The sequence below is a fragment of the Anguilla anguilla genome, chromosome 1, assembly GCF_013347855.1.
Source record: "Anguilla anguilla isolate fAngAng1 chromosome 1, fAngAng1.pri, whole genome shotgun sequence".
Classification (NCBI taxonomy): Eukaryota; Metazoa; Chordata; class Actinopteri; order Anguilliformes; family Anguillidae; genus Anguilla; species Anguilla anguilla.
The window spans coordinates 57,724,560-57,751,042 of record NC_049201.1 but is presented as its reverse complement, the minus strand read 5'-3'; the positions used below and the strand labels follow the sequence as shown (position 1 = coordinate 57,751,042).

General features: G+C 38.9%; 1 protein-coding gene across 2 annotated transcripts in view; it reads left to right on the top strand.

The window, feature by feature from the left end:
• cpne4a (copine IVa) overlaps nt 1–25,857 on the top strand; it is a 74,607-nt gene extending 48,750 nt beyond the window's left edge. For both annotated transcript variants that reach the window (XM_035381836.1, XM_035381740.1), the window contains exons 8-16: nt 7,821–7,919; nt 12,716–12,802; nt 13,606–13,665; nt 14,909–15,042; nt 16,646–16,700; nt 17,450–17,501; nt 21,399–21,532; nt 21,825–22,061; nt 25,311–25,857. In XM_035381836.1, the coding sequence (XP_035237727.1) occupies nt 7,821–7,919; nt 12,716–12,802; nt 13,606–13,665; nt 14,909–15,042; nt 16,646–16,700; nt 17,450–17,501; nt 21,399–21,532; nt 21,825–22,061; nt 25,311–25,442 (990 nt within the window). In that variant the 3' untranslated portion in view covers nt 25,443–25,857. The remainder of the gene's footprint in view (nt 1–7,820; nt 7,920–12,715; nt 12,803–13,605; nt 13,666–14,908; nt 15,043–16,645; nt 16,701–17,449; nt 17,502–21,398; nt 21,533–21,824; nt 22,062–25,310) is intronic.
• The last annotated feature ends 626 nt before the right edge of the window (nt 25,858–26,483 follow it).

The window sequence follows — 26,483 nt, the reverse complement described above, 5'->3', positions numbered from 1 at the left end:
GGATGTGTAATATTGATTTTGACCAAACAGCCATGTATAGAAAGAAAAAAAAAACAGTTGGTTTAACCCTTTTCAAATACCTGAAAGAGACCACTCATTTCATTATTAATATGGTATGGGTGTGATTAATGCGATATTCAGATGCAGAAATTATCTTTTTCAAGGTTAAATTATTCATTGTTGATGGCAAGCAATGAAACTGGGCCAGTGCTGTAAGAAACATTGAAGGGTTTGTCTGGCCAGGAAATACAGAGAATGTTTGTCTTGAATTGGGGTTTGCATCAAGACATTCATTCACTTTCTACTGCCAGGGAGAAATCATCGTGGGTAGATGTAGGGACGTACAGATTCTGGCCTTATGGGACCTGAATGGTTCCTTTCATTCTTTGGAGCACAGGTCTGCTTTTTGTTATTTGTTCTTAAAAACTGTTATTGTGTTGTAGTTTGCTAAATACAACTGACGAAAGCTGAATTAAATATATGACTAAATAATAATTATGTGTTCTTATCACAATCTGGGCATACATAACCTGGTCAATAATTAATTCAACATTAAGTATGCATCATAAAATCCATCTAAATCATAGCAATTCTTAACAATATATAGCTGTTGGTGTTGGAGACCTGATATCACATCCTATATAATGAAAATTGTAGATTTTGGAGTTGTACTTACAGTTACAGCTCAGCTAAAGTGGTACTGGGATCAAAGCAATATTACTATTTACATTGCAGATAATTGAACTTCCCCCAGAGTGGGTGGATCACTTCACTGAAACAAGGGACATCAAAGTAACATTGCTTTTTGCTTCTTAAATGTTGCGGAACAGCAATGTCTTGATAAAACAGATGACAATTTTATCTGCCAAATGACACTTTCTCAAATGATTCATTTCTCATCTTTTATTTAGCCTCAGTTCACTGCACTGCAGTTGTCAATGAAAGGTGGTCACATGGAATGTTATAGAGGCTTCAGGCCTGCAGGTTGTGCTCAATGCAGTGAAATCACTTATCTCTTACACATGCTACAGCCAACAGCTCAGGATTATTGCCTGCAGGGCAATATAAGTGATCTCTCATAGTGAATATGTCACTGAGCCTTTAGGTAACAATGAGAGGTGAGTGGTGGCATCCTCTCTGTGTGCCTGGTGTGTAAAGGCAGATCAGTATAACTGTACCTCCTCTTTCCTCAAAGCCCCATTGGAGAGGAGCAGGTGGATGTGCCATAATGAGCCTGGTTCTTTGAGCACTTCACTGTCACTACTCCTGTGGCTTCCTCAACCTACTCAAGTTTGGACAGAATACCACTGGCGCTCATCTTTTCCATAAATGGCTGCAGGGTATGAGCAAAGCCACTCACTGATGCTGCCACTGGCAGTATTATCTGAGATGTCAGGAGACTCAACCCAACCTTCCACAGTAGCTATGAAATTAATGTAAAATGGTTGGTATCTGAAATAATCCTAGTTTTGTGGTGTGTGTATATATATATACGTGTATGTATATATATATATATATATATATATATATATACACACACACACAGACACAGAAAGTACTATGACTGACTGAGAGTGGACATTGCCATCATGATTTAAGAGTACAAGAGGGAGCTGGCCTATCATTTCTCATCTTCACCTTGATGCCTCTATATATAGGCATACTGCATCCAGGGCAATTCTCATGGACCCGGTTAAAGCAAGTAGTGTGTGTGTTTCCACGCTTCCATATGAGCTCTCCAGGACTAATAGTACCTAAGAATAACAGTGCAGACCCTGACACTTTTGCCCTCCTTGGCCCTATTCCATTTGGCTCCAGGGATGAAAATGTGTTATATGCTTCTTCTTATCCCTGAGGGCCATTATCTGACTCCTTGTTCCTTCCATGCATGGGGTTCCATCCGAAATCCCTTCCCCCCCCAGCCCCCCGTCATGCCCACAGTGGCTGTCGTTTTGCCCTGCTCCAGTCTCATGGCAGACGAGCATTCGGCCACATTTGTGCGGACTCCAGAGAGGAAACGGATCAGAGGCCACCGCTCAGCTCTGAGCCTCAGACCGGAGCAGGTGGGGCGGTTTCCTTTATTAATGAGGAGAGTATGAGCTTGCTGAGGCATGACCAGGGAAGAGACCGTGTGCTGTGAGGGGAACGCTGCTTTGATCAGCGGGAGCTCAGAAGAGAGTGTGACTTCTTGGACCCTCACTGAACGTGATGTCAGAGAATCTCTCCATGTGGAGGCTGGCAGCAGCAGCTGTGCACTAGAATGCAGACAGATGTTCTGCTGGAATCCTTCACCATTCTGTTTCCATGCTGGATGAGAAAGGAATATGGGCCAAAAAACTGCTTATCCTTTGTGATCTTGTACAAGGATGTGACATCCCTAACCCTCATCCTCACCCTAATCCCCCCAAACCCCCAGCCTATGCCCAATAAATGCATGTGTGTTCAACACTGCAACCTCCTCTATCAGTTATGGAGAGGCAAGCATGTGCTTCCCTACAAACTGCATGATGTCCTGCTGTTGCTCTTTTCCACTCCACAATTCACCAGTCGTGGAGTGAAAAACAATAGTGCAAGCAGACTGTGGGTGCCTGATTGATCAAAGGGGGTTTCTGGCACACGATGAGACACTGACATCCCACCAGCTGATATCCCTCCCTGCTGGAACACCACAGTCCCTGCGTTTGCATTTGCGGGGCTTCTGGCCACAAGGTCTGGACTCAAAACCAGACTGTCACAGCCCCATCCGAAAACAAGAAGAGTGTCTTAACAAGCCGTTTTGATCCCACAGTAACAGCCTGTCCCGATGGGCTGGATGGATGTCAGGTGGGGCCACCCTCAGGGAGTTTATGTTTTTCTATCTTGTAAATGTGGAAATGAGTGACATGGGATCAGCGCCTTTCTTTGCAGTTCATTTAAAGCAACTTCATTCCCAGCGTGCAACCGTGTCACTAGAGTGTGTTGGATTTAAAAATGACATCAGTTAAATATAATGTTTCTTCCCCAACACTGACATAAGATCAATTCCTTTTCTGGTCTATTCTTGGACTGCACATGGCACAAATTATGGAAACGCTATGCTTAAAGAAGAAGTTAGGAAGTTCAGTACTTTCAACTGTAATATCTGTGCCCTTTCTTCTGTTGTTGTTTCTTAGAGCCATTTTAATCTTTAAAAATGTATTCAAAACAGTTATCTCCTTTTCCATGCCTGGTAACGAAATTTAGTGGCCATCAGTGATTTTAAATTAAGTAAACAAGCCAGAAAAGTGTTTTCTTTACATGAATATTATCATTTTATGTAGAAACATACTGGACAAAGAAATGTTCAAGATGATTATTAAATTTAAGTAGTAAGATACATACAGACTGCTCAATTATGTAGGCATGAACTTAAACATGTAGTAAATGTGTAATGAATATTACTTAAGATGTATCCTTTTGATTTATGTTGACATATTTATTATGCCAAAATAGAAATTGTTACAAAATATTGTATTAATCATCAAAAATTGTTTATAAATGCAGTGTTTCCATAATTTAGGGTGGCACAGTGGTGCAGTGGGTAGCACTGTATTGCCTCATAGCAAGAAGGTCCTTGGTTTGAATCCAGCCTGGGCCTCTCTATGTGGAGTTTGCATGTTCTCCCTGTGTCCACGTGGGTTTCCTCCGGGTACACCGGTTTCCTCCCACAGTCCAAAGACATTCAGGTAGGCTAATTGGAGGCTCTAAATTGTCCATACGTATGAGTGTGTGTGAGTGAATGGGGAGTGAATGGTGTGTATGCTCTGCAATAGATTGGCAGCCTGTTCAGGGTGTATTCCTGCCTCTCGCCCAATGCATGCTGGGATAGGCTTCAGCACCCCTGCCACCCTGTCCAGGATAAGCGGGTATAGATAATGGATGGATGGATGTTTCCATAATTTATGCCAGTACTATATATGTAATTTTATTTATTTATTTATTTATTTTCTATAGATGTCTGGTTTGAGCACTGTAACTTCCTTGGCTGTTCAGTGTAGGTATTATTCTGAATGCAATGGTCAGGTATGTATCTGATAGTCTAACCTCAGAATAGTCAGTCAGTGCATTATTAAAAATAAATGGTAATTCTACTTTGGATTATTTTCATTCGTGTTAAGTAAGAGTTTAATGGGCCATTCATCATGAGTCATATGTATATACAAATGTATGAGCCGGTCATGTGACTGGTAATGTTTGCTTAACTGGAAATATTTGGTATTAACAGCTTGCATATCATATTTTGCGGCTGTTTGCCATATAAATTATGTGAATATTGCCTGCATTGTATTTGTGTACTTAATTTGCATTGCACATGTTAAAAAATCAAAATAGCAACTTATTTAAATTCAGCAAGAAACAGCAGCATATGGCTTTATCTCCCTCTGTGATTTCCATATTTTGATGGAAAATGCCCTGCCTACATTCAGAAGAAGTGTTTGCATAACTTTTGCATAGTTTATTTTTATGCATGCTTTTGAGGCCATTTGTTGAATCTTTTTTTAGGAAATATGGATATTTGTTGAGAAACATTCCCTTTGAAATTATGCTGTGATGTCTTATGTTAAAGTTTGTTGGCAAATCTATGAGGTATTCCGGTTATAGGACAGAACCCTTACCAGTTCAAAGTAACCAGTAAGATGAATGAAACAGTGAGATAACTGGTTTCAATACGCAAACACCACACAAGGGGTTGTTACCATATTTTTATGTATTCCTTGTGTCCTAAAATCGATACTTTCTCTTCTCAGACTTTTTGGCATGGATGTTCAGAAACAAAAATATTATGTCAATGAATCAAATGAAAAATTTTCATACATGTTGTAAAACCTTCCCCCAAATTTTCCCAAGGGCCGTCCAAATATTAGCAAGTTCAAAATGTGGGCAATATGTGCTACGTAGTATTTTATCATATATACTGTGTCCACATATACTTTGCTTATTGATAGACATATATAAATCGTCTCACGTTCAATTACCATGTGTTCAATAAGCCACCACATTATTTTATATGTATACGAATGGAAACCCGTAGGTTACAATACTTAATGTTTCAGAGTAACCATAGCTAAAATACCAAAGAAGGAACAGTCTCCTAAAAGAGATCTGTAAATACTGCCAATGTAAAGGGATTCAAAGTGATAAAAAATTTTGTTTTCCTTTTGACTGTACTTCTGACGTTGCACATTGTACATGAATATTTCACAGTTTCATGAAAGTTTAACATCCCAGTAATGTCTCTTTATGAATGATTCATTGGCTGCCTCTTTATGGAAATCTGCTTCGGTTCTCTTTCGGACACTACATCTGTCTGTTTTCTGGATCGTCCTCAGTGCTTCCACTTCCTATCAGTGCAATTAGAGATGAAGTGAACATTGTTAACACTGTTTTCGATGTGTCCAACTTTCAAATGTGTGCACACCTTGGTTTGTGGTTTGGGGCTAAACCACAGTGCCCCACACAAGCTATTAAATGGATGAAAAATGCAATTAAGCACCACAGAGACCTTTTAGGGGTATTGATTAAAAACAAATGAAATCGTGAAAAAACCTGTATATTTCCATGGATGTTTTTTTTCTCCCTCCGATTGTTCTCCATTGTCAGTTGAAATATTCAGCCATAATTTGGGTGAACACACTGATTATATTTCAAATAACTACTCCTTTTATGTTATGAATCCTCTCACTGTTGCTGTGTCCCTTTGGCTTCACTGTGGTGTGCGGAACATGAATCCCGCCCACAGTTACAGAGCAGTATAGTCCGTATAACCTGCTGCCAAGAGGCTGGTGAAAGCCAAGCTATCTTTTTTGCAACTTATTTTTTTATTGGTCGAAATTGAGAGACAGTTCAGACATAGGTGTGCTGTCTAGGCGTTCCATTTTACATACCTGTAAAAATGGACTCAAACCTGTAGTGAGTTGTCTCACTAATGAGACAGGTACATACTAAATAATACACAGAAAGAAGTCCATAAACTGGACTATATGCCCATAAACTGTTTGTTTTGTAATCTGTAATCTGTATCTTATCCATTGCACTGATTTCTTTTACTTTGGTCAGCTGTTGTTCGTGGGCCGGAGGAAGGGCTTTAAGCCAATTATTGTAATAATTCTCATGGCTACAGTCAACAATATCTGGAGGGAAATTTTCTTCCTACCCTCAAAGCCTTCCGGTATGACTCTCAGGATGGTAATTTTGAAGTCCTGTGGGATGTCTACTTCAAATATTTTGCTGATGTCTAAATAGCCTGCCTCCCAGAAGCTGCACAGTTTCAGGCACGTCCAAACAATTTGAGTGTGATTCCCTATCTGTTCGCCACATTTTCTCCTGCACTCGCTCATGGGGGTTGAAGCCAAGCTATTTTAAACTAGCTTGTCTTGTCTCTAATGTGTCAGAAATATTAAGTTCATGTAATGTTTTCCAGCTAGAGTATTATCTCAACTTTGATTTCAGTTGTGGTGAGATGGACCACAGTCCTGCAGCTCTATAGGTATTAAGAATATTGTAGCTAGTTAAGTTCTTTGAATATCAGCAACAAGGCATTTAGTTTACTAATGTTAATAGCCAATCTTTTTTGAAATGCTATTAAGACACTAGGATGCTTGTACAGATAGTACACAGTTGTGAGATCATCAAATCCACATATCAAACATTTGCTAGCTGGCATATTAACATTATATTGGCTCTAACACCACCTTTTGGCTCCTGCATTGGGGATCTCATATCTGTGACTTATCAATAGATTGATTTACAGCGCTTATATACCGTAGCTAGCTAGATGGTCAGCTTGAACTAATTTACAAATGCTTAATGTGTGTTTATGTAAATCACGCTGTTATCACATGACATAAGCTAACAAATCTATGCAGTTAAGAACAATTTTGTGGTTAGCTAAGGAAAGTTAATCAGAGGATAAGTATGGTAAGTTTGTTTGGAATTTTTTTTAAAAGAGACACATGATAGGTTTCATTTGACAATGGAGCAATCCAATTAAGCACGGCCTCTTCATTAGAGGCTTGTTGTACCTACTGCTTCAAAATAGGTTTCCAGACAGAGGGATTTAATCAAACTCATATTTTTGCCTACCGGTGCTTGTTTTCCTCTTATTCATTTTCACATACATGTTATCTTCTTCATATCACATGGCCCAAAGTTTATAGACAAAATTGGGAAGCAACTATAGCTAATTGCTTTAATATGTTACCAAGATCTACTGGGAGTATGATGATACAATATTCTTCAGTTCCATACTTTATTTTCAAACCTATGTATTTGATTATGTTGCATTTTATTAGTTATATTAAAACAGTAAGGAATGTAAAGCTGGAGCTGGAGTTTTCCATATTAATCACAGGTTAAATGTATTTGATTGAATCCTTTGATTTAAATCGGGTGAGATGAAATTGCATATGCCCGTATTCTGGTGCATTTGATTGAATCTATTTATGTGACCACCTATTTTGTGAAAACCAGACTAGAAACTATGTGCTGCTATCTGCAAATAAATAATAATTATCTGAGATTTTTATACAACATCGTCAAAATGGGCCACATGGCTGAGTGACATGGTTATAAATTCCGAGGAGATCATTTTTGACCTTGCATTTTTGAGCTTGCTAGCTGTGAAAACCTATACTTCTAATTGTTCTAAGACATCCATGCTAACAATGCTAGTCATTGGTGGATGTAGGATCTTGTAGAGAAGAAAAATAACATAAATTGCTCTCTGAATTTCTCATACCTCTTATTGAAAGAAAACTATTATATTGACATTGATTGTAGCGGAACACTCTTTCCTCTTTCAGTGCGCGGTGTGGGACTGGGACTCCAACGGGAAGCACGATTTCATTGGAGAATACCAAGCAACCTTTAAAGAGATGCGAATGGCAATGGATGGACGTCAGGTATTGTCCCTTTTCTGTGTGTGTATGAGTCACACAATGTCCAGGTTGCGGATGTTACGTAATGTTTTAAAACTGGTCTTCATATGAGTAAACAGAGGCTATATTGAACCAAATAATATAACAGTAACCCACTATAGACTACAGTATATAATATTAGACATTTACATTCCCAGCATCTGGTGATATCTATGGGTCGCAGACTTCAAGCAGTCATCAAGGTCAAGGGATTTGAAGCCAAGTACTAAATATGGCAACTTTAAGATTATGAAAAAGGACTGTAATTACTACATGGATCACTGGATGTTGATGTAAATACACTTAAATTAATGCTGACAATCTGCACTTTAATCTCATATTCATTGCTTAATTTCAAATCCTGTGTGCTGAAGTACAGAGCTAAAACAACAAGACTTGTGTCACTGTCCACTTTTGGACTACACTATTCTATATTTTTGGGACATTCTACAATGCAACAATAATGAATAATGAACCCCTATCACCAGGATCAAGAATGTTTAGGAGGGATTTTTATAATTAAAACGTTTATAAATACCTATTGAATACCTGATAAGCTTCATTAAATGTTTTGCTTTATCACAGATTGAAGATGAATCAGGGTAAGGAAGTAGGTCACAGAAGTAGAACTTGATTTAGGTCACAGAGAGTTAAATTTAGTCATGTCTGCTTTCAGCAAAGCACTGGGAACATGGTAATTATGATATGTTTTATGTTTTTGATTGTTTCATAATTTTTGAAAAAGGAAAGTACCTTGAATATTTTTCCTTAAATTTATGTTTGTTGCATTTATGATTGGTTATCTTGTGCAAAAAATAAATAATTATAACAATAATAATAAATTGGAGGAGTCATTCTGGACGCTTTCAGACCTGACTGCTCAGTCATCCTGGGACTTTGTCTCCCTCAATGTGGAATTGTAAGGGGAGTAGTTGCTCAAGGGGGGACTATTTCTTAATACAGTAATCATCCTGAAGCCTTTGCTTGAGCTCGGTTCATACTTCATTGCATTAAAAAAAACCTAATTTCATGTCAAAGCAAAACTTTCTCAGCACTCCACCAGGACACAGGTCATGACAAGTGGTGAAATAAATATCCTTTATTTTCAATGATGGTCTTCGTCCCTCCAACTCTGAGAACAGGGAGATGGATTGGTGCTGTCCAGCATTTGCTGATACATTTTCAGTGTGAAGCTAACATAAGCAGCTTTCATACCCACTTTCAGATGTTTATGGATTAACTGATGGTACAGAATAAAATGAAGTGGAAGCACACAGAATTTGTTTTACACAAATATACATTTGTGAAGGGTAAGCTGGTAGCTTTCTGTTCCAAAGAGGGCTAATTGTATTGGAGCCTTTGAGTAATAGCTACAGTCCCACAAAAAAGTATTTGCCCCTTCCCTGATTAGCTCTATTATTGCATATTTGTCACTCAGAATGGTTTCAGATCTTGAGACAAAATGTAATATTAGACAACCTGAGCAAACACAAAACACATTTTAAAATATTATTTAATTTATTTAATGAAAAATGTCATCAATAACTGAGACCAAACACTTCTAATAAATTGATGTCAGACTTTTACATTGCTGTGGAGGAATTTTAGCCCACTCTTCTTTACAGAATTGCTTTAATTCAAATTGGCACTGTAGGTTTTTGGCATGAACTGCTCATTTCTGGTCCTGCCACAGCATCTCTATTGAGTTCAAGTCAGGACTTTGATTGGGTCGCTCTAAAACTTTTAATCTTGTTTCAGCCATTCAAATGTGGACTTGCTTTTGTGCTTTGGATCATTGTCTTTCTGCATAACCAAATTACGCTTCAGTTTCAGTTCATGGACAGATGATCGAAAATTCTCCATGAGTCTGTTCTGGTACAGAACAGAATTCATTTCCTCCAATAAAGGCCAGTCTCTTTCTTATTGTGGAGTCATGAACACTGACTTTAGCTGAGGCTATAGAGGTCCCTAGTTCTTTGGGTGTTCTTGTGGGATATTTTGTGACTTCCTGGATTTGTTGTCACTACACTCTTGGATAAATTTTGGCAGGCCGGTCACTCCTGGGAAGATTCACCCCTGTTCCAAATGTTCTTCTTTTAGAGATAATGTCTCTCACTGTGGTTTGCTGGAGTGCCAGATGCTTTGAAATGGCTTTGTAACCCTTTCCAGATTTCAACAACGGTTTTATCATCTCTTTAGGAATTTCTTTTGATCGTTGCCTAGTGTGCTTGTTGAAACTTGTGGTGACTACTACACTTTGATGGTAGGGTTCATTATGAGTGAGGTTTAGATTCATTATGGCTGGTTGTAATCAAACCTAGCTTTGTTCAATCAGCAGGATCTAATTATCAATTAAATTTGGTTGGTTGGTTAACCATTCACTGTAACAAGTATGCAATAATAGAGGAAATCAGGTAGGGGGCAAATACTTTTTCATGGCACTGTAGTTATTGGGACATATTGTAAATCTTTGGCAATTGTGTCCCCCATCCTTCCACCAAGCACGTGCAGTACAGTCTGTGGGCACACTCTGAGCCCATGAGAAAAGCCTCCGGCCATCCAACAAGCAATACTCATCAGGCTGCCTAGTGCAGCTGGGATTATGTTGGAACTATATTAAAGGCATACATTACCCCTGGACTCCTACATGCACCTCAGGGAAAGGATTGCGAGGTGTCGCTAAAGCACTGTCTTCGTTGGTCTCACTGAGTTGAAGTGAGAAGACACGATTGCCTGTGATGTGCTGTGGATTATGGGAAATTAAGTTTTGGTGCAGCATTCGTGAATCCATGTTTCTTAGCTTTATAGGACATGGAGTCCTGTGATTGTTAGTCTGACCCCCAGCTGTACAGTAATGGGAAATTAAGCTTTCTGCAGCTTACTGTAACTCGTGGTCATGGGGTTGTGTGAGATGCTCATCTTTGCCTGCTGGGACTCCTGGACTGTTGTAGGATTATGGTGAATTAAGTCTTTTGCTGTCTGCTATAACTCACAGCAGTTGGTCAAAAGAAAATTAAGATATACTGCTGGGTATTTATGGGTTAATGGCAAGTTTGAGGCCATTTAGCTACTGTGTGGTGAGCATTCTGGCACAAAATGGCTGCCATGCATCACCCAAGTGGGTGCTACACATTGGTCGTGGGTGAGGGGAGATCCCACTCATCACTGTAAAGCACTTTGAGCATTCAGAAAATGCTATATAAATGTAATGATTCATTCATTAATTCATTTCGACAGCAAGGTAACTGCGAGAGGATTTCCAGTTACCTGTGTGCTGACAAAATCAAAATCAACTATTTCACCAACCACACAACACAGGTTTACCTTTTAACTGCTGTTCATATGCTTGAAAATGATGGGTGCAGTTAGAGTTTTTACCATTCTTCTAGAAGATTGTAATCACAATCCCTAACCAAATCATAATAAGGGTGTTTTTAAAAAAGAATTTACCAAGAGCCCACTGATGTTGTTTACATTTTCACAATGGTTTGTTGTGCAGAACAAATAAATGACCCCTTTGGGCTTTGAGCTGTCATACTATTGTTTTTTTTGTTTTTTTTGCCATTTTAGATATGACTCCCTGCTGTTGGCACTAGGCTGCCCATAGATGGATTGAATTGTGATAGCACTGGATGTGTAGAACCTCTGCATGTGACCCTATGAGCTGCTCAAGGTCTGATACAGCTTAAGGCACTTTCATTCTCCTGAGGTTTCATTGACATGAGGTGCAACCCGCAGGGTTTCCTCATCATCCCATCCCCCCATCCTGATTAGCTGAACAGGGGCCACAGATCAGTTGAAGGGAGGAGATTTTGAATCTTCTGAGAACCCAGGTGTTGTTCATCTATGAGTGAGTGAATTCAGAAAACACTGCTAGTGTAAGGCCTATACTAAAAATGTAGAAATGTGTGGATTTCATTACTTATTTATATATTTTGTTGTTTATTTGCATCACAGCCATGGTATCTAGGGCAACTTGCATAACTTATGTTTTTAAAAATCAACATCTGCTTAATATTTGCTGAATCCCTTCAAGCTATATACCTTACTACATAGTACACTTACCATGTCCCATTACAGACACTGAATCGGCAAACTAGCTTTCAAGTCCATCTAGAAGAAAACTATTGCCCTATGCTACCACTGGACATATTTGAATTTCAGCATTGATTCCTGCATTGGGAGAAAAGCATATGGTGTTTAAGTTTCTGCACAGTACATATTCAATACAGCAAATGTCAAATTGTAGTTTAGATAAATGCCTTATTTAAATTACTCTTGCAGTTGGTATGTTAAACACCACTAAATTGCCTTATATCCAACTAAAGTGCATATGATATACTTCCTTCCAGAGCAAAATCATTAATTATAATTTTTCTCCTTTGGAGGAATGTTCTAGAAAGCATGCAATGCTAGGCTCATCATTTATTTTGAAAAGACATATAAGTAGAAGTCAGTGAATGTGACCAAGTGTCCAGTTAGCACTGATTCAAAGTTATTGTGCACGTTTGTTTTCAACAATTTTCTGAGTTCCTTCATTAAAAGGAAACAATGAACCCTTATGCTTATGCTTCACTTTTTTGAGTGCGCAGTACAACATAATTTTGTTGCAACGAAGATTTTGTTTGTGAGTTTGTTTGGTTTTATTTTACTCCAATGGGAAGTTCTTGTGTAGGCCCTCCATCACGTTAATTAAACTCTCACTGCTTTAAATGCAGGGCGCTCTTTAGTTGGGAAGTTGCTATCGACCTTTTTGTTTTGTTATCTCCTTTTCACAATAGGTGCAATGGGAATGTATAAACCCCAAATACAAGATCAAGAAAAAGAATTACAAGAACTCTGGGATTGTAATTCTGAATCAGTGCAAGGTAAGGCCTGAGCTAGTTCCCTGGTTGATGTGCATTTGTCTAACATTTGGCTTGGGACAGGCTTTGTGGTGATTATTGTGATATTGCTTACATTGCTAAAGGACCTACAGTTAACTAAAAGGGCAATCAGATGTTCTCTCAGTGTGATGTTTGCTTATAGAAGGTTGTAAATTCCGTGCTGTCTCACATCTCAGACCCCCTCTCAGTTTCGTACAGTTTCAAGAGATGCCAGCCTCATAGCTTTTCTGCAGTAAATTAGGCTATGGATCCCCTGACATCTGTTGCTAATGAGAGGTATAACTAAATTATATGGTGTGCATAAGTGAGCCGCCAGGTGTGCTGTTTGTTTCCAGTTTCAGTCCATTATGTGTGTGTTTACCATACATCTCCTGAGAGCCTCAAACCCATCAGCCATTGGTGCTTTTTCAAATTTATTTTTTTACATTTAAAATTTTTTTTTTTTACTGCGAACAGGAAGTCAATGCAGAACATGCCCCAGCAGCTGGCTTTGAAATAGACAGAGATGGCAATGCGGGGTGTCTAAATGGGAGACAGATGTCTGTATCATATTAGTCCTCATAGGTGGAATATCCAGCTGAGGCATTTGTTCTTATTACTATGATAGATCTGATGGGCCAGGCTAAGTCCATGCCAATGTCAGCTGTGGCCAGGAGTAAAAAGGGTTATACATAATCACTGACATCCTACCCCAGGGAGGAAAAAGGAGAATATCAGTCAGGTATTTCCACCCTCATCGTGTAATTGTAAAGTCAGTAAAAGTTGTGATTGTTTCTTGTTTGTAGATCATCAAGATGCATTCTTTCTTGGATTACATCATGGGGGGATGCCAGATACAGTTTACAGTGAGTACACTACTCTAACCCAAAGAAGTGGAATCAAGCACCGTAGCTTCTTCATAGTAAGAGCTGCAGACAGCTTCTATTTTACAGTCCATTCTGAGAGGAAAGCCTGTAGGTTAAATGACCTTAAATGATATTTTCTATGGTTTACATATGTGCCAAGGAGCATTTCTCACTCATTCATGCAAAATGATCAGGTAGCATGCCAAGCTAAGCTTCTTAAGATATTCTTAGTGCAGCAATGTGCCCCCTGACTGGGAATCACCTTTCGACTTTGGATAGTAGCCCACCCAGTTGGCCATAGCAATGAATAATTGGCCATTGCAGGTCTACCTGGTTAACAGCATACATATCTGATTTAGGACATTTTAAGCTTAGTACTAAGTACATTGTTTCTGAAATGAAACTATGAACTGTAATATACCATTGTGGTAGCATTGTAAAATTGAAATAGTATTGTCATAGAGTCTTTGAAATAAGGGTGTTATGATTTATTATTATTTTGCCTTTTACACCCGTACAGTGACAATATTTATAAATGGATTGCAAATATGGGCTCTCTTTTGGCATTTAAATTCAAATTCCTTGAATTAATCAAATCTTACCCATCCACAGAAAACCTAAACTTGTAAAATTTTGCAAAGGAGCATGTGTAGAATCCAGACGTGTAAATTTCACTTTTCACGAAGCCATATTATTTGCGAGGAATGAATTCAAAGCTCTTGGTATTATGAATAACATTCTTATTCAACTTATTCACCTTTCCTAAAATTGGTGGCTGCCTCAGTTGTTTCTTCTGCCAAATATGTATTGACAAGAAATACTCAGTTTTCTTGCAATGAATACACATTGTTGAGTTGTTATTTAAATGATACTACTTCCATGATTGATTGTATGGGCTCTTGAGTGTCCTTGAGTGGAAATTTCAGTACTGAAATGTTGCTGTCTGTTTGCTTAAAGGAATAATTTGGTCTGCCACATTATATTTGATGTACATAATACAGATAGTGCTTATCTCCCACTCTAAATAGGGAAATGACTCATTAGTGTGATAACCATCAAATAGTGTAATCAGAGCTGAATGCCTTTATAGCATAGAGGAGAGAGAGAGCGAGTAAGAGAGGGAGTGCAAGTAAAGGAGAGAGAGAGAGAGAGAGAGAGAGAGAGAGACAGACAGACAGAGAGATTGCATAAATTAGAGGTAATTGGCATCTAGTACCTCCATGATTGCCACTTGTATTTATAGGTAGCTATTGATTTCACGGCCTCTAATGGGGATCCCAGAAACAGCTGCTCATTGCACTATATCCACCCATATCAACCGAACGAGTACCTGAAGGCCCTGGTCGCTGTGGGGGAGATCTGCCAGGACTACGACAGGTGAGGCTTCTATGCAGCCAATCACATGTTGGTATGAATATTTGTTAATTAATGTAAGCTTAATAACTGAATTGTAGAATGGTCACATATGGTTTGGTATAATTATGATTGAATTTCATTAATACCGTACCAAAAATGCATCAGATGTTGAACAGAATTTATCTCACTTTTAAGTGGGTATTTCCTCTTGAATTTTTATGAGTTACAAAGCAAAAAGAAAAAGGTAGCGATGGTGCTTATGGAAGTACATCTGAAAACCTAATTTCACATCTTCAACAGTGGCCCATGGGTGAAATATGGGAGCTAATTAATTATGTGTGGAAATGTCAGTTTCAGTAAATAAAAAAAATTCTGGTTCATATTTCTGTTCCTATTGCTTCTTAATATCTGACACTGTTATGATGTAGATTATATAACAGTCGCCTCAAAATGAGAAGGTTACAAATTGCCTCAGGTTAAATAGTTTTGAGTTTGAGATGGATATTCAAAACTGTTTCCATATTAAACAGTAGCTTGCCAAGCTCATACATCTAGATTTATCTGAAATGAACACCACATGCTGTTGAGACCTGTGTGTATTGCTGACTCTCCTTCCTCCACATACACATATCCACTTTCCATTAACTGTGTTGAGCAGGAGGGAAACGACCTTCAGTGGGAAATAGCTTGAGCTATTCACAGACTGGCATTGATCTGTAACTCATATCTGGGTCAAATTTGTTGAAGGACCAGTGAATAAATTAAAGAATAAATTAACTGTGCCTGATCAGATTTCTTACTTGCAATGTTAGTTTCATATTTTTATCAAAATGAAATAGTCATTATTGAGTCTTCTGACCCAAAATATTAACTCGTAATTGTGCTGAAACATTTTTCACCCCTTACTGTACTATGCTTTGGGGTCAGCATAATATTACAAGAAGCCATGGAGGGAGCACTGTAGTTGAAGCATGTACAGTCATGGAAGAGCCAGTGACTGTTCACACACTGTATGACACACAGTTACAGGACTGGTGGTGTTGATTGGAGCAGAGGTGCTCCTGACAGCCGCTGGTTCAATGTAGTTGTCTGGCGAATCTCTAGGGGGTGCTTATGCAGCATTAATTTAAGCAACTCTGGCCTTCCCCTGCAGGGTGAAGTCCATTGTGTCACAACACCACAGGACTCACAGTCATAATGAACTAATGACATAGTGTGTGATCATAGCAAGCTCTATTAAAGACTGAGCCATTCTGGAGCTCTGTACCTGTGTTTATTAAATTTACTATGAATTAAAAAAACATGCATTTACTGATGTCTTCAGGGCAGCTAGAAATGTAAGTCTTTGTAATTGTACTTAACATATGCCTAATATACAATGCGGAACATTACGTGCATGAAACTACATTTCTGTTAATATTGTGTATAATTTTTGTATATCATTTAATTCATCCAGTCCTTCCTATAGATTCAGCTTTTCATCTAAGTAGAATTAAGAATACCTCTGAACTGTTGAATTCAGGCAATGGCGTCAAATGCTGAACTTTTCACATGAACATAAACTGCTATGCACCACTCCTATTGATATTTATAATCATGTTTTCCTGTTTCTTTTTCAATTCAGCGACAAAATGTTCCCTGCCTTTGGCTTTGGGGCTCGAATACCTCCAGATTTTAAGGTAAAAGCTTTATGAATCAGAAACCCTTGTGGTGATCATGGCATGTTTTAATAAGAGTGCAGTGTGATTCACCAGGTTTCGAGGTCAAACAGTTGGGAATAAGGTACCTTTGTGATGGTGAGATGTTTACATTGTAAGGTTTTCCTGACAACAAGTAAACAAAGTTTGCACAGATACCATCAGCTCATGACTGATTGATACTGATAAATGTAGATCCAAACTGAGATAATTTTGCTTTCCACTGATTTGCAAAATTGCTCTCTGCATAAATTTAGCAGATTAATAGTGTAAACATTTAATCCTGCCTCTATCCACTGCGTTTAAAACTCTTAGCCTAATATTTACTCTAAGGGAATGTTTTTGTTTTTTCACAACATTTTTCTCAACACACTACCAAGTTTATGTAGTCACTAAAAGCTGCATTATGTGTATTGGGGTTCAGCTGAGGAGAAGTCCAAATGTATTGAAATAATTGTATCTATATAAAAGCCAAGTGTCTACTTAGCTCCAGGTAATTACATAAATCCGCAGTGTTGCATTGTCAGCCTCTGCTTCTGGTAATCAGCCCACAATGTGCAAGGAAAATGAGTCACAGCAGAATGCTAAAATATTGTAATTTCAATGGACCAATATCGCATCTAGACTTGTTGTGCCTGACCTGCCATCGTATATGGCATGGATAAGGGCTTGAACTGGGACCTGTTTGTACCTTCTCCAGGATAACTGGTGATACTGTTTGTGTCTTCCAGGTCTCCCATGATTTTGCTGTGAATTTCAATGAAGATAATCCTGAATGTGCAGGTGCATGTCTTCTTCTGTTTGTTTGTTTTGTGGTGGGTTCCATACACATGCCCTACTTTCAATGGCTTATCTGGTAATGCCTCACCTTTCCCTAACTGGCTTCACTGACTGCACTGCACCTTCCATTACCTTAATTCATCTTTATCTACTTGATTTCACCTTACTTACCTCACCATGTCCAGCCATAGTTTTTTCTTACTTCCTGTGACTTCTTGTGTGAAATTTCCTGTCATGTCGCTCGTACAGCTTAAATAGAATTAGTTTATTGTTGACTTTACATCAGCCTTCACATGCTGGAGTGGGTCTTGACACTACAGTTGTTCACCCAGTTGTCTCCCAAATCCTGGCCTCCTCCACAGAAGGGCTGTTGTAGCACTAATCTGTGGGTGTGAAGGGAAGTGCCACATCACGCATGCACTTAGTCTGCCAGGTACCAGCTGCAGCTGGAATATATTGGGACAGTGCCAAGTTCTTCCACAGCAGGATTGCCTTGATTGATGGGATGTCTATATTTTGGTGCACAGCTGTACATCCTGAATGCACTGAATGATGATTGTATTTTTACACAAAAAGTACCATGCCATCAGACAGTAATAAAAGATGGCTCTATTGAAGAAAATGAATTGTTTTTGAAAATGGCATGTTACAGTATAAGAAAAGCCATGTATGGCCAACTGCAGCAGATGATACAGGTGGGCCTAATTCTTTTTACCACTGAATCAGTCTGTAGCTTGTGTGCTCAACTCTTCTAAACAGCAAGTCTAGAAATGTAAAATGTCTGAAGGTGAGTGTCGCTAAGTCACGACACTGGGGATCAATATGTTTAAACTTGGATTAGGCTCCACAATGGCCGAGATGGGTCATTAAAGATTAATGTAGCTGTAAAATATACAGGTCACTGTAATGGAGAGACATTTGCAAGTTTCGTGAGCAGGCAGCATTTTATCAGGGTCACTCCTAATGAGGCCCACTGTGGGGCATGGAGGATCAAATTAATTCAATTAAATTAATTCTGGAAAGTCATTGGACTCTCAGAATTGTATCTAAAGGTTGGAGTCTAACGTCAGTCTAACAATATTTGGCACTCTAATACTCATATTTGAAATTTAGATTTTGTGGTTTGGACCAGCTCACAGCCTCGTGTTTATATAATTATTCCTGGGACATAAGATTGATAATGACTGAGAAACTTACATCCTCAAGTTGAGTACATTTATGTAAACAAGGTAGTGAGACAGGCCTATCAACGTCCCGGTCAAAGTGATATGAAGACAGCAAAAGATTTTAGGCTAATTTGTTTTCTGTCTTCGGATAATGTATTGTACGCACTGTTTCATCAGCCTATTTTAAAGGTACTGAAAGAATATTACAGAAAATCCATTGTAAAACATAAAAATTGGCTGCAATACAGTGGTGTGATAGAAAGTTTGAATCTAATACAAAAGCCCCAGAATTGAATGTATTTCATACATTTGATGTAATATAAATGTTAATCGTGATCCTCTGAGAAATGGAGTATTTTAGGGACTCTGAGTTCTTCTGTTTTTATTTGAAATCTTCAAACATATCTCTTTCAAGGTGTCTGGGAGTAATGCTTATTTTTCTGGACATCTTCTTTTAGAAAGGAAGTCTGGGTGGCACAGTGCAGAATGCTGGAATAGGCTCCAGCACATCCCCTGACCCTGATCAGGAATAAGTGGGTATAGATGGGATGGATGGATAGATGGATGGATAATACAGTCTATTATAGATAATAAGGCACAACAAGCTTAGTTTGTTCTCTTTGCTAATTAGAAGTATAAGTTCAGACAAGGGATCTTTACCAAATCATCAGGTTTGTTAGTAGAATGTACCAGAGGTGCCGTCCAGTCCAATGTTCAGGTCATCAGCAGACTGTCTGGGACTAGTGTGACTCAAGGGCCTTATATATATTAATTATTCACTCTGCATGGCATCCAAGGTGGTTTAAGACCATCAGATACTGGTCCAGTTATTTGCTAGGAGTATGTCTCATCATTCACCCCAAATTACATGAGGTGAATACAACAGACAATTTATTCTAGATTTAGATTTAACATGCTCTTAAATTCAAAGATATGTTTGTGCATTAACACATTGAGCATATATTAACAACATCTAAAACATTAAACCATTGACTGATGGATTGTCCAAAGATGTGTCCACTTCATCTTAAATGATTGCTTTTAGCTTCTTGTGGTCACTATGCTATGTGTGCTCTAATTGCGTTTCCCTTCAAAATGCATCAGCATCGCTTCAGTAAGTTTGGTTAAGACAGTGCTAAAATTTATTCCACTTAATAAAACATTGAGTCTTCCTTTGTTTTTTGTACATTTAAAAAAACAAAAAAAAAAAAAAACACACAGACTGTATATCTCTGGGAAAACAACTGTAAGTTAACAAACTTACAAACTGCCACTTGGCCTTTCAAGTGACTTTGTTTTATTTTGGTGGGTTTGGGAGGCAATCGGTGGAATTATTGGACCAGAGTATTTTCCAGAATAGAATGTTTGCGGTAAGAATGGATTCCATGGCAACCCCTCCTGACACACCGTGTCTATGGTCCAGTATCACTATCAGCTTCTCACCAGCTGCATAAGCTGAGCCTGCACACATGACTTGGCTTTGAAGGTTCACAGCAGACCCACTCAAAAGGCAGTTCTCACCTTTTAAGAGAACGTTTTCTGTTGATAATATTCTTTAGAAGGTGCTTCTCTCCAGTTAGCTAAATCCACTTATTACAGTAGACCATTTGTATTCTTTCAATTAAACTGACTTCTGGTTTCCGGCCAGTGCTGTGTAAACCCTCTTGGATCATTGCACAGGCTCTCTGTCACTTTGTATTGAGGTAAAAGGGTTTCGTTTCTGACAGCACTGTCCACACACTATACAGACCCACATCTCTCTCTCTCTCTCTCTCTCTCTCTCTGTAAATTTCAGTTTTAATGTCAATTTCAATTTGTTTTATTGGCAGGATAACTACAGTCCTATTGCCAAAGAAACACATGTAAGACACAGAAACATGGAAACCATATAAACAACATGTAACAAGTGTGACCCACACCACAATAATAATAATAATAATAATAATAATAATAATAATAATAATAATAATAATAATAATAATAATAATAAGCCTATTCACATAGTGTAAAAAATAAACAAATAATATTCATTAAGTTGTGAAGAACATCACAAAAAACGAAAAAATTAATTACATTTATTCTCTCTCTCTGTCTTTCAGGTATTGGTGGAAATGTTGGAAATGTTTTGTAACTGTGTTATGAGCTGTGGGGATTTGCCCTACGGGCAATATATCTGCATCAAGCTTGTTTTTATTGAGTTATGTCCTGACAAACAAAACGAAATGAATCCCAGTTGGGGATTCTTGCCAAAAGGAAAACCTCCCAATAAAGTGCTCATTAGAATAATATTTCCATGGAGATTTTTGCTGTGTTTAGTCTTTTGGGATTTGGCTGTCGTGTGATGCTTATTGTGGCACTCACTGCAGCCTTTAGCCTTTCAAAGCTGGGTTAAGTGTGGAGTCTGTGTGGAGCATCCAGTGACTCAGCTCAGAGATTGGCCATCTCCTTTTTTTCAGTTTTGACTGTTACAGTAAAATTTTAATTCTTGACTGACTAATATCACTTGGGTCCTAATGGTTGAAAGTGTGGACATCTCAGTGAAACTAAATCATTTGTTAAAATGAAGGCAAAAGCATAAATAAATATGAAACAGAAAAACAAATTTGTCAGCTAGCTGTAGAACTAGCTGTAGAAAAAGCACAGAGTCCCCCAGGACTGAGTTTGAGAACCCCTGTTGTGGAGGCAGATCCATCACTAGTCTGTGTTTAAGTGAAACCTGTTGTATCCTATGTAGGCATCCAAGGTGTGGTGGAGGCATATCAGAACTGCCTTCCCAAGATCCAGCTGTACGGCCCCACCAACATCGCCCCCATCATCCAGAAAGTGGCTAACTCTGCGTCTGAGGAGATGCACACCAAGGAAGCCATGGTGAGGCAGCTGTCACTCTCCACTGTCATCCAAGCACACTCTGCCACATCATCTCAACTCAAGTTCACTAACATATGAGCTAAATCCCTGCAATTAATGTTTTCAGAGGTGTGAGAATATGAAATTCAGTAAGGTTCAATAAGAGCCTTCATTCAATAAGATATGTAATGCCTTTGTTTGTTTCTCTCAATAAACATTGTTTAATGTATTGTTTTGAGCTTATTTGTAACAAAACTATTCTGCAACAGAAAACTGTCTCTGCTCTCTCTCTTTCTCTCATTGACACACCCAGCAATACTTCATCCTGCTGATCCTGACAGATGGTGTCATAACTGATATGGCGGACACACGGGAAGCTATTGTCCACGCCTCCCACCTACCCATGTCCGTCATCATTGTGGGCGTGGGCAACGCTGACTTCAGCGACATGCAGATGCTGGATGGGGACGATGGCATCCTCCGCTCGCCCAAGGGTGAACCTGTCCTGAGGGACATCGTGCAGTTTGTTCCATTCCGCAACTTCAAGCATGTGAGTTTGCCAGGGTAGCTTTACCCTGGGTCATCCTGCTATCCGTAATGTGCACATTTGCATGAGACAGGTGATACTGGAAGTTAGGGAAGCTGCTTACTGGCTCTAATTACAAACAGCTATTTTCAATGGCACAGTCAACAAAACCAAAGATGTACCCTTATTCAGTTAGGCTTAAACCTTGTTCCAGGCTTTATCACAGATATATGCAGTCCCATACTTTATCACAGATTTCCACAGTTCTAAGCTGAATCACATATTTACTTCCCATCAACATCCGTTCTTAGGTCACATTCAAATTTTGAAGGTAATTTTTTTTTCTTTTTAAATAACTTTGTCATTTTTTGTCTAGGCAGCGGGAATTTCTCCACAATCAGTAAGTGGCGTGTAGCTCGGGGAGCAGTGGCCAGCTGCATAATGAGAGCATTACTATTCGCTGCTTGAAGCCCAGAGCCCGTTGGTGGTTTATTCATGGCTAAGAGCCCCTTTTCCATTCATTTCTCCCAAATGAGATCTAATACCTCTCAGAGTAAATGTACACCTATTACTGCTCCACCTCTGTGTTTGGAAGGAAAAACTAAAAGGCTTGAAAACACTGTGACAGGAGTAGCTTTGTGGCAGCAGGTTATGGAGATCAGAGATTCAATGGCAGATAAAAGCAGAGAACAGTGAACCTGCATCACTGTTCCTATGATGGTGTGGGGTGTGGATCGGGCATGATGAGAAATCACACAGAAACTGCCAAACCTTTAACACCCTGTTTCTTCAACAGCAGGCTCCTTCACTGTTAAGTGCATTCAAAACTGGCCACGCCTTAATTCACCATTACAATTTAGCCAATGGGGAAAACCTTTCTCTGCTTGAACTGAACTAATTACCCTTTTGTCTTTAAAAAAGGCAGTGATGCTTCCTGCCCAGTCTTGTTAACATAAAAAAAATGAAGTGTGATTTGTCAGGAAAACACAAATCACAAATGAGGAAAATGGCCAGGATAAGATTGATGTATAAATGCAAGGCAGGTCCAGCCAGGAATTCATCCTTGTTGTATTCTCTCATTGAGCAAGCATGTAACATTTTTTATATTGTCATTTAAAAACAGTGTGAGTGTCAAGAAAAACATTTGAATGTCAATTTTTGTCCTTTATTTTTGTTTTTACACACATTGAAAGCTCTATGATATGTACCTGTCTCAGAATAGAAAAATCTAATAAATATTCTCCAACACCCCATGTAAATACACAAACAAATATTTCTGAAAATAAAAAATAAGAAGTTTACATTCTGCTGTTCCTGGAAATACAGATTTTTTTTTTGTGCAATACTGACTATAGGTAATGGATTGTTTTCAATTTTTCAAATAAAGAAATGGCAGGGTCAGCTACACATATGGATTACTGAATAATATTTTATAATATGTTTTCTTTATCTCCAACAACAAATTATTTCTGCTCCAGTAATATTTATAATTTGAGATGGTACGTAGATTATGAATTTCTCTCAGAATATACGCCAAAATCCGGATTTGACTTGTCGCTTCTCGCTTCGCTGTATGCAAATAGCCCATCTCTCCAGTGTATTTTTTTCCGTAGATCAAATTTGTCTTCTGCGGATGCGGAAAGGCAGAGCTCGGAAGGTTGCCAAAATGCTCCATTTAAAAATTGTGGGGAAAAGAGGAAAATTACAGAGGGAAGGGGAGACACATCATTAACGTTTGCACAGGGACAAGCAAGGCTTTTTCTCTCATCACCAGAGCGCTGCCTCCTCTTTAAGCTGTCAGAGATTGTCATTCCTCACAGCGCTCTGTGATTCTCCAGCTGGAGAGAAGTTATGCATTAATGTGGGGCGGGGAGACGGGACCCCCACAGCTGCACACCGTATTTAAATAGCGTCTTGGAGAGGGGGGGGGGGGAGAGAGAGAGAGAGAGAGAGAGAGAAAGAGAGAGAGAGAGAGAGAGAAAGAAAGAGAGAGAGAGAGAATGACAGAGAGACTGAGCGAGAATGACAGAGAGAGAGAAAGAGAGAGGGGGGAGAGAGACAGAGAGAGAGAGAGAGAGAGAGAGAGCTGGCTGGCGACTCGTGACTAATGCCAAAATTGAATTTGGGTCCCTTCAGGCTCTCTGGACTCCATGCTTTCTGAGCACTCTCCTCCCTCGCCGTCTCCGTATATTTGAACACTTTATACTTTCCCCCGAATTGCATTCCAAATTAATGACAAACTGCGTCCAAAACTATATTCCTTTTACGGCTTGTAATTGTGTCAAGCTTTGACCCTCTTTACTGATAACAGACTGCACACTGGGTTCTGTCTGACATATCAGAAGAGCAGGCGTTCTGCTGTGCAGCAATTTGCCTTTTAGATTTTACTCTTGGGCAGCTGTCAAATTTAGATCGAATCTCTGCCTCCTGTTTAAGTGTACTAAGGGGCTTAAATAAGGACCACAGGTATTTATTGTCTTACACAATGGACCTACAGTATAATCTGTTTTAGAAACAACCCATTAAGCAGAAATAGAAAGAGCACTGTGGTCACAAGTGACAGGGAGACTATGCCCATGTGAACATATACCACAATATGTGGCAATACCACGATGAGGGACAGATTCAGCTGCTAATGGCATTATAGGTGTCCACTGACACATATTGTGTTAGTTTTGTTTTTCCTATAGTGTCAGTCAGAAATTTGTCATAATCTTCATATCTTCATGTTTCCTGTTTTCCCGGCTTACAGGATGCAGTGATCCTCCACTGGTCCTATGTGCATGTTCAAATCCAGTCCCTCTGTGTGGGAGAGCAAGCAGCGTCTCTCAACGCTGCTTGCTCAAGATCATTCCAATTTGTGCCTCAGATTTAGTGATATTTAAGGAAACACCAGCCAAGGGTGTGGTCTGTAATGTCATCATTTCACACGCAGATAAATATCCCTCTCCTGTCTCTTTAAGCCCTCACTCAAGGTATGAATAGGATCAGTGGCAAGGTTGAAAGAAGCAGGTAATAATAGTTGCAATTTCAGGGGTGCTGACTGCTTCAGGAAAATAAATTCTGAAATAATTTTTCATAACTGGTGGTAAATCTTGTTTCTCATTTGAATTTTAATTCAGTATTGAGATTTTTACGTAAAATCAATCATTTTGTTTTTTCGTGCACAATTCAGAGCATTTCATTTTTTCCTCCTGGGCAGTCTTTTCCAAATAACCCCAAGTAGTCCTGTAAAGAATGCATTTCACATCCGGGCGTTCTTTCATCCCACAGGCATCTCCTGCAGCCCTGGCCAAGAGTGTTCTAGCAGAGGTTCCCAACCAGGTGGTCGACTACTACAACAGCAAGGGGATTAAGCCCAAGGACCTCAGTGACTACGAGTGCTCCAGGACATTTGGCCCATAACTGCTCAGCAGTTTCCATAAATCTATACAGAGATTTCAGCACGTTTCAGCAATTTTTAAACGAATATTTTTTTGCATGTGCAGTCGTCCAGGCTTGCATTTGTTATGCAGTGGTAATTGTTGAAGACGTTTGTATGCCAAATTAAAAACTTAAAAGAACCAAACTGACTACTTTGAATAAGAGCATGTCAACTTGGAATCAGTTGAAGAAATATATGAAACGTTTGTGTTTGTTTTTATACAAGTTTGTTGAGATTTTGCTAAATTTCATAATATTCTTACATTGTAAAACATTTTGGATCCTTGAGAATTAATAGCTACATGTATTAGACATCTGCTCGAAGTGGACTTTTTGCAGATAAGGCAGATGCATGAATTTTGCATGTCGATAATAAAAAAGACATTTTTTCATTGGTTCTATTCTTCTAGTTCAATGTGTTTTGGGTATAATGGGTACACCGATGTTGGATTTCTTTATTTACCTGCTTGGCATGGGTAACGTAAAAGGATTGCATCATTACACTTATATTTGTTTAACAAAATATTTACAGGTACACGTAAGGTTTTGCATGATACCTTGCTGAAGACTTTGCCTCACCTGGGAACTGAGCCTGCAAACTTCTAGGCCACATTTCTCCAGTGCTATTTCATGACTTGGAGCCATGCCATGCAACATTACTGACTGTGTGGGCATGGGCTTGTAAAAACAATAGAGGCAGTTATTTAATGAGGCTGTAGAGTGAATTGCTTCACCTTGATTGCACTGGGGTTTTATAGAACCCAATAATGACAACAGCACATGGGGTCACATTCTCAGTTTTCTAAATGTCAGTGGAATGAAAGTAAAGGCCCTTACAAGTTTCTAATCCCTAATAAATTGCAAGCCTACACCAGACTAAAATCAAAATATCAGCTTGAACAGTAACATTTCTATAGGAAATAACTATTATAGTTGTAGTTGTGTAGGTGTAGACCGCAACTTAGTCTACACCTTTAGATAAACAGCATTGTAAATTTGTGGAGCCCAACCTTCACCAAAATC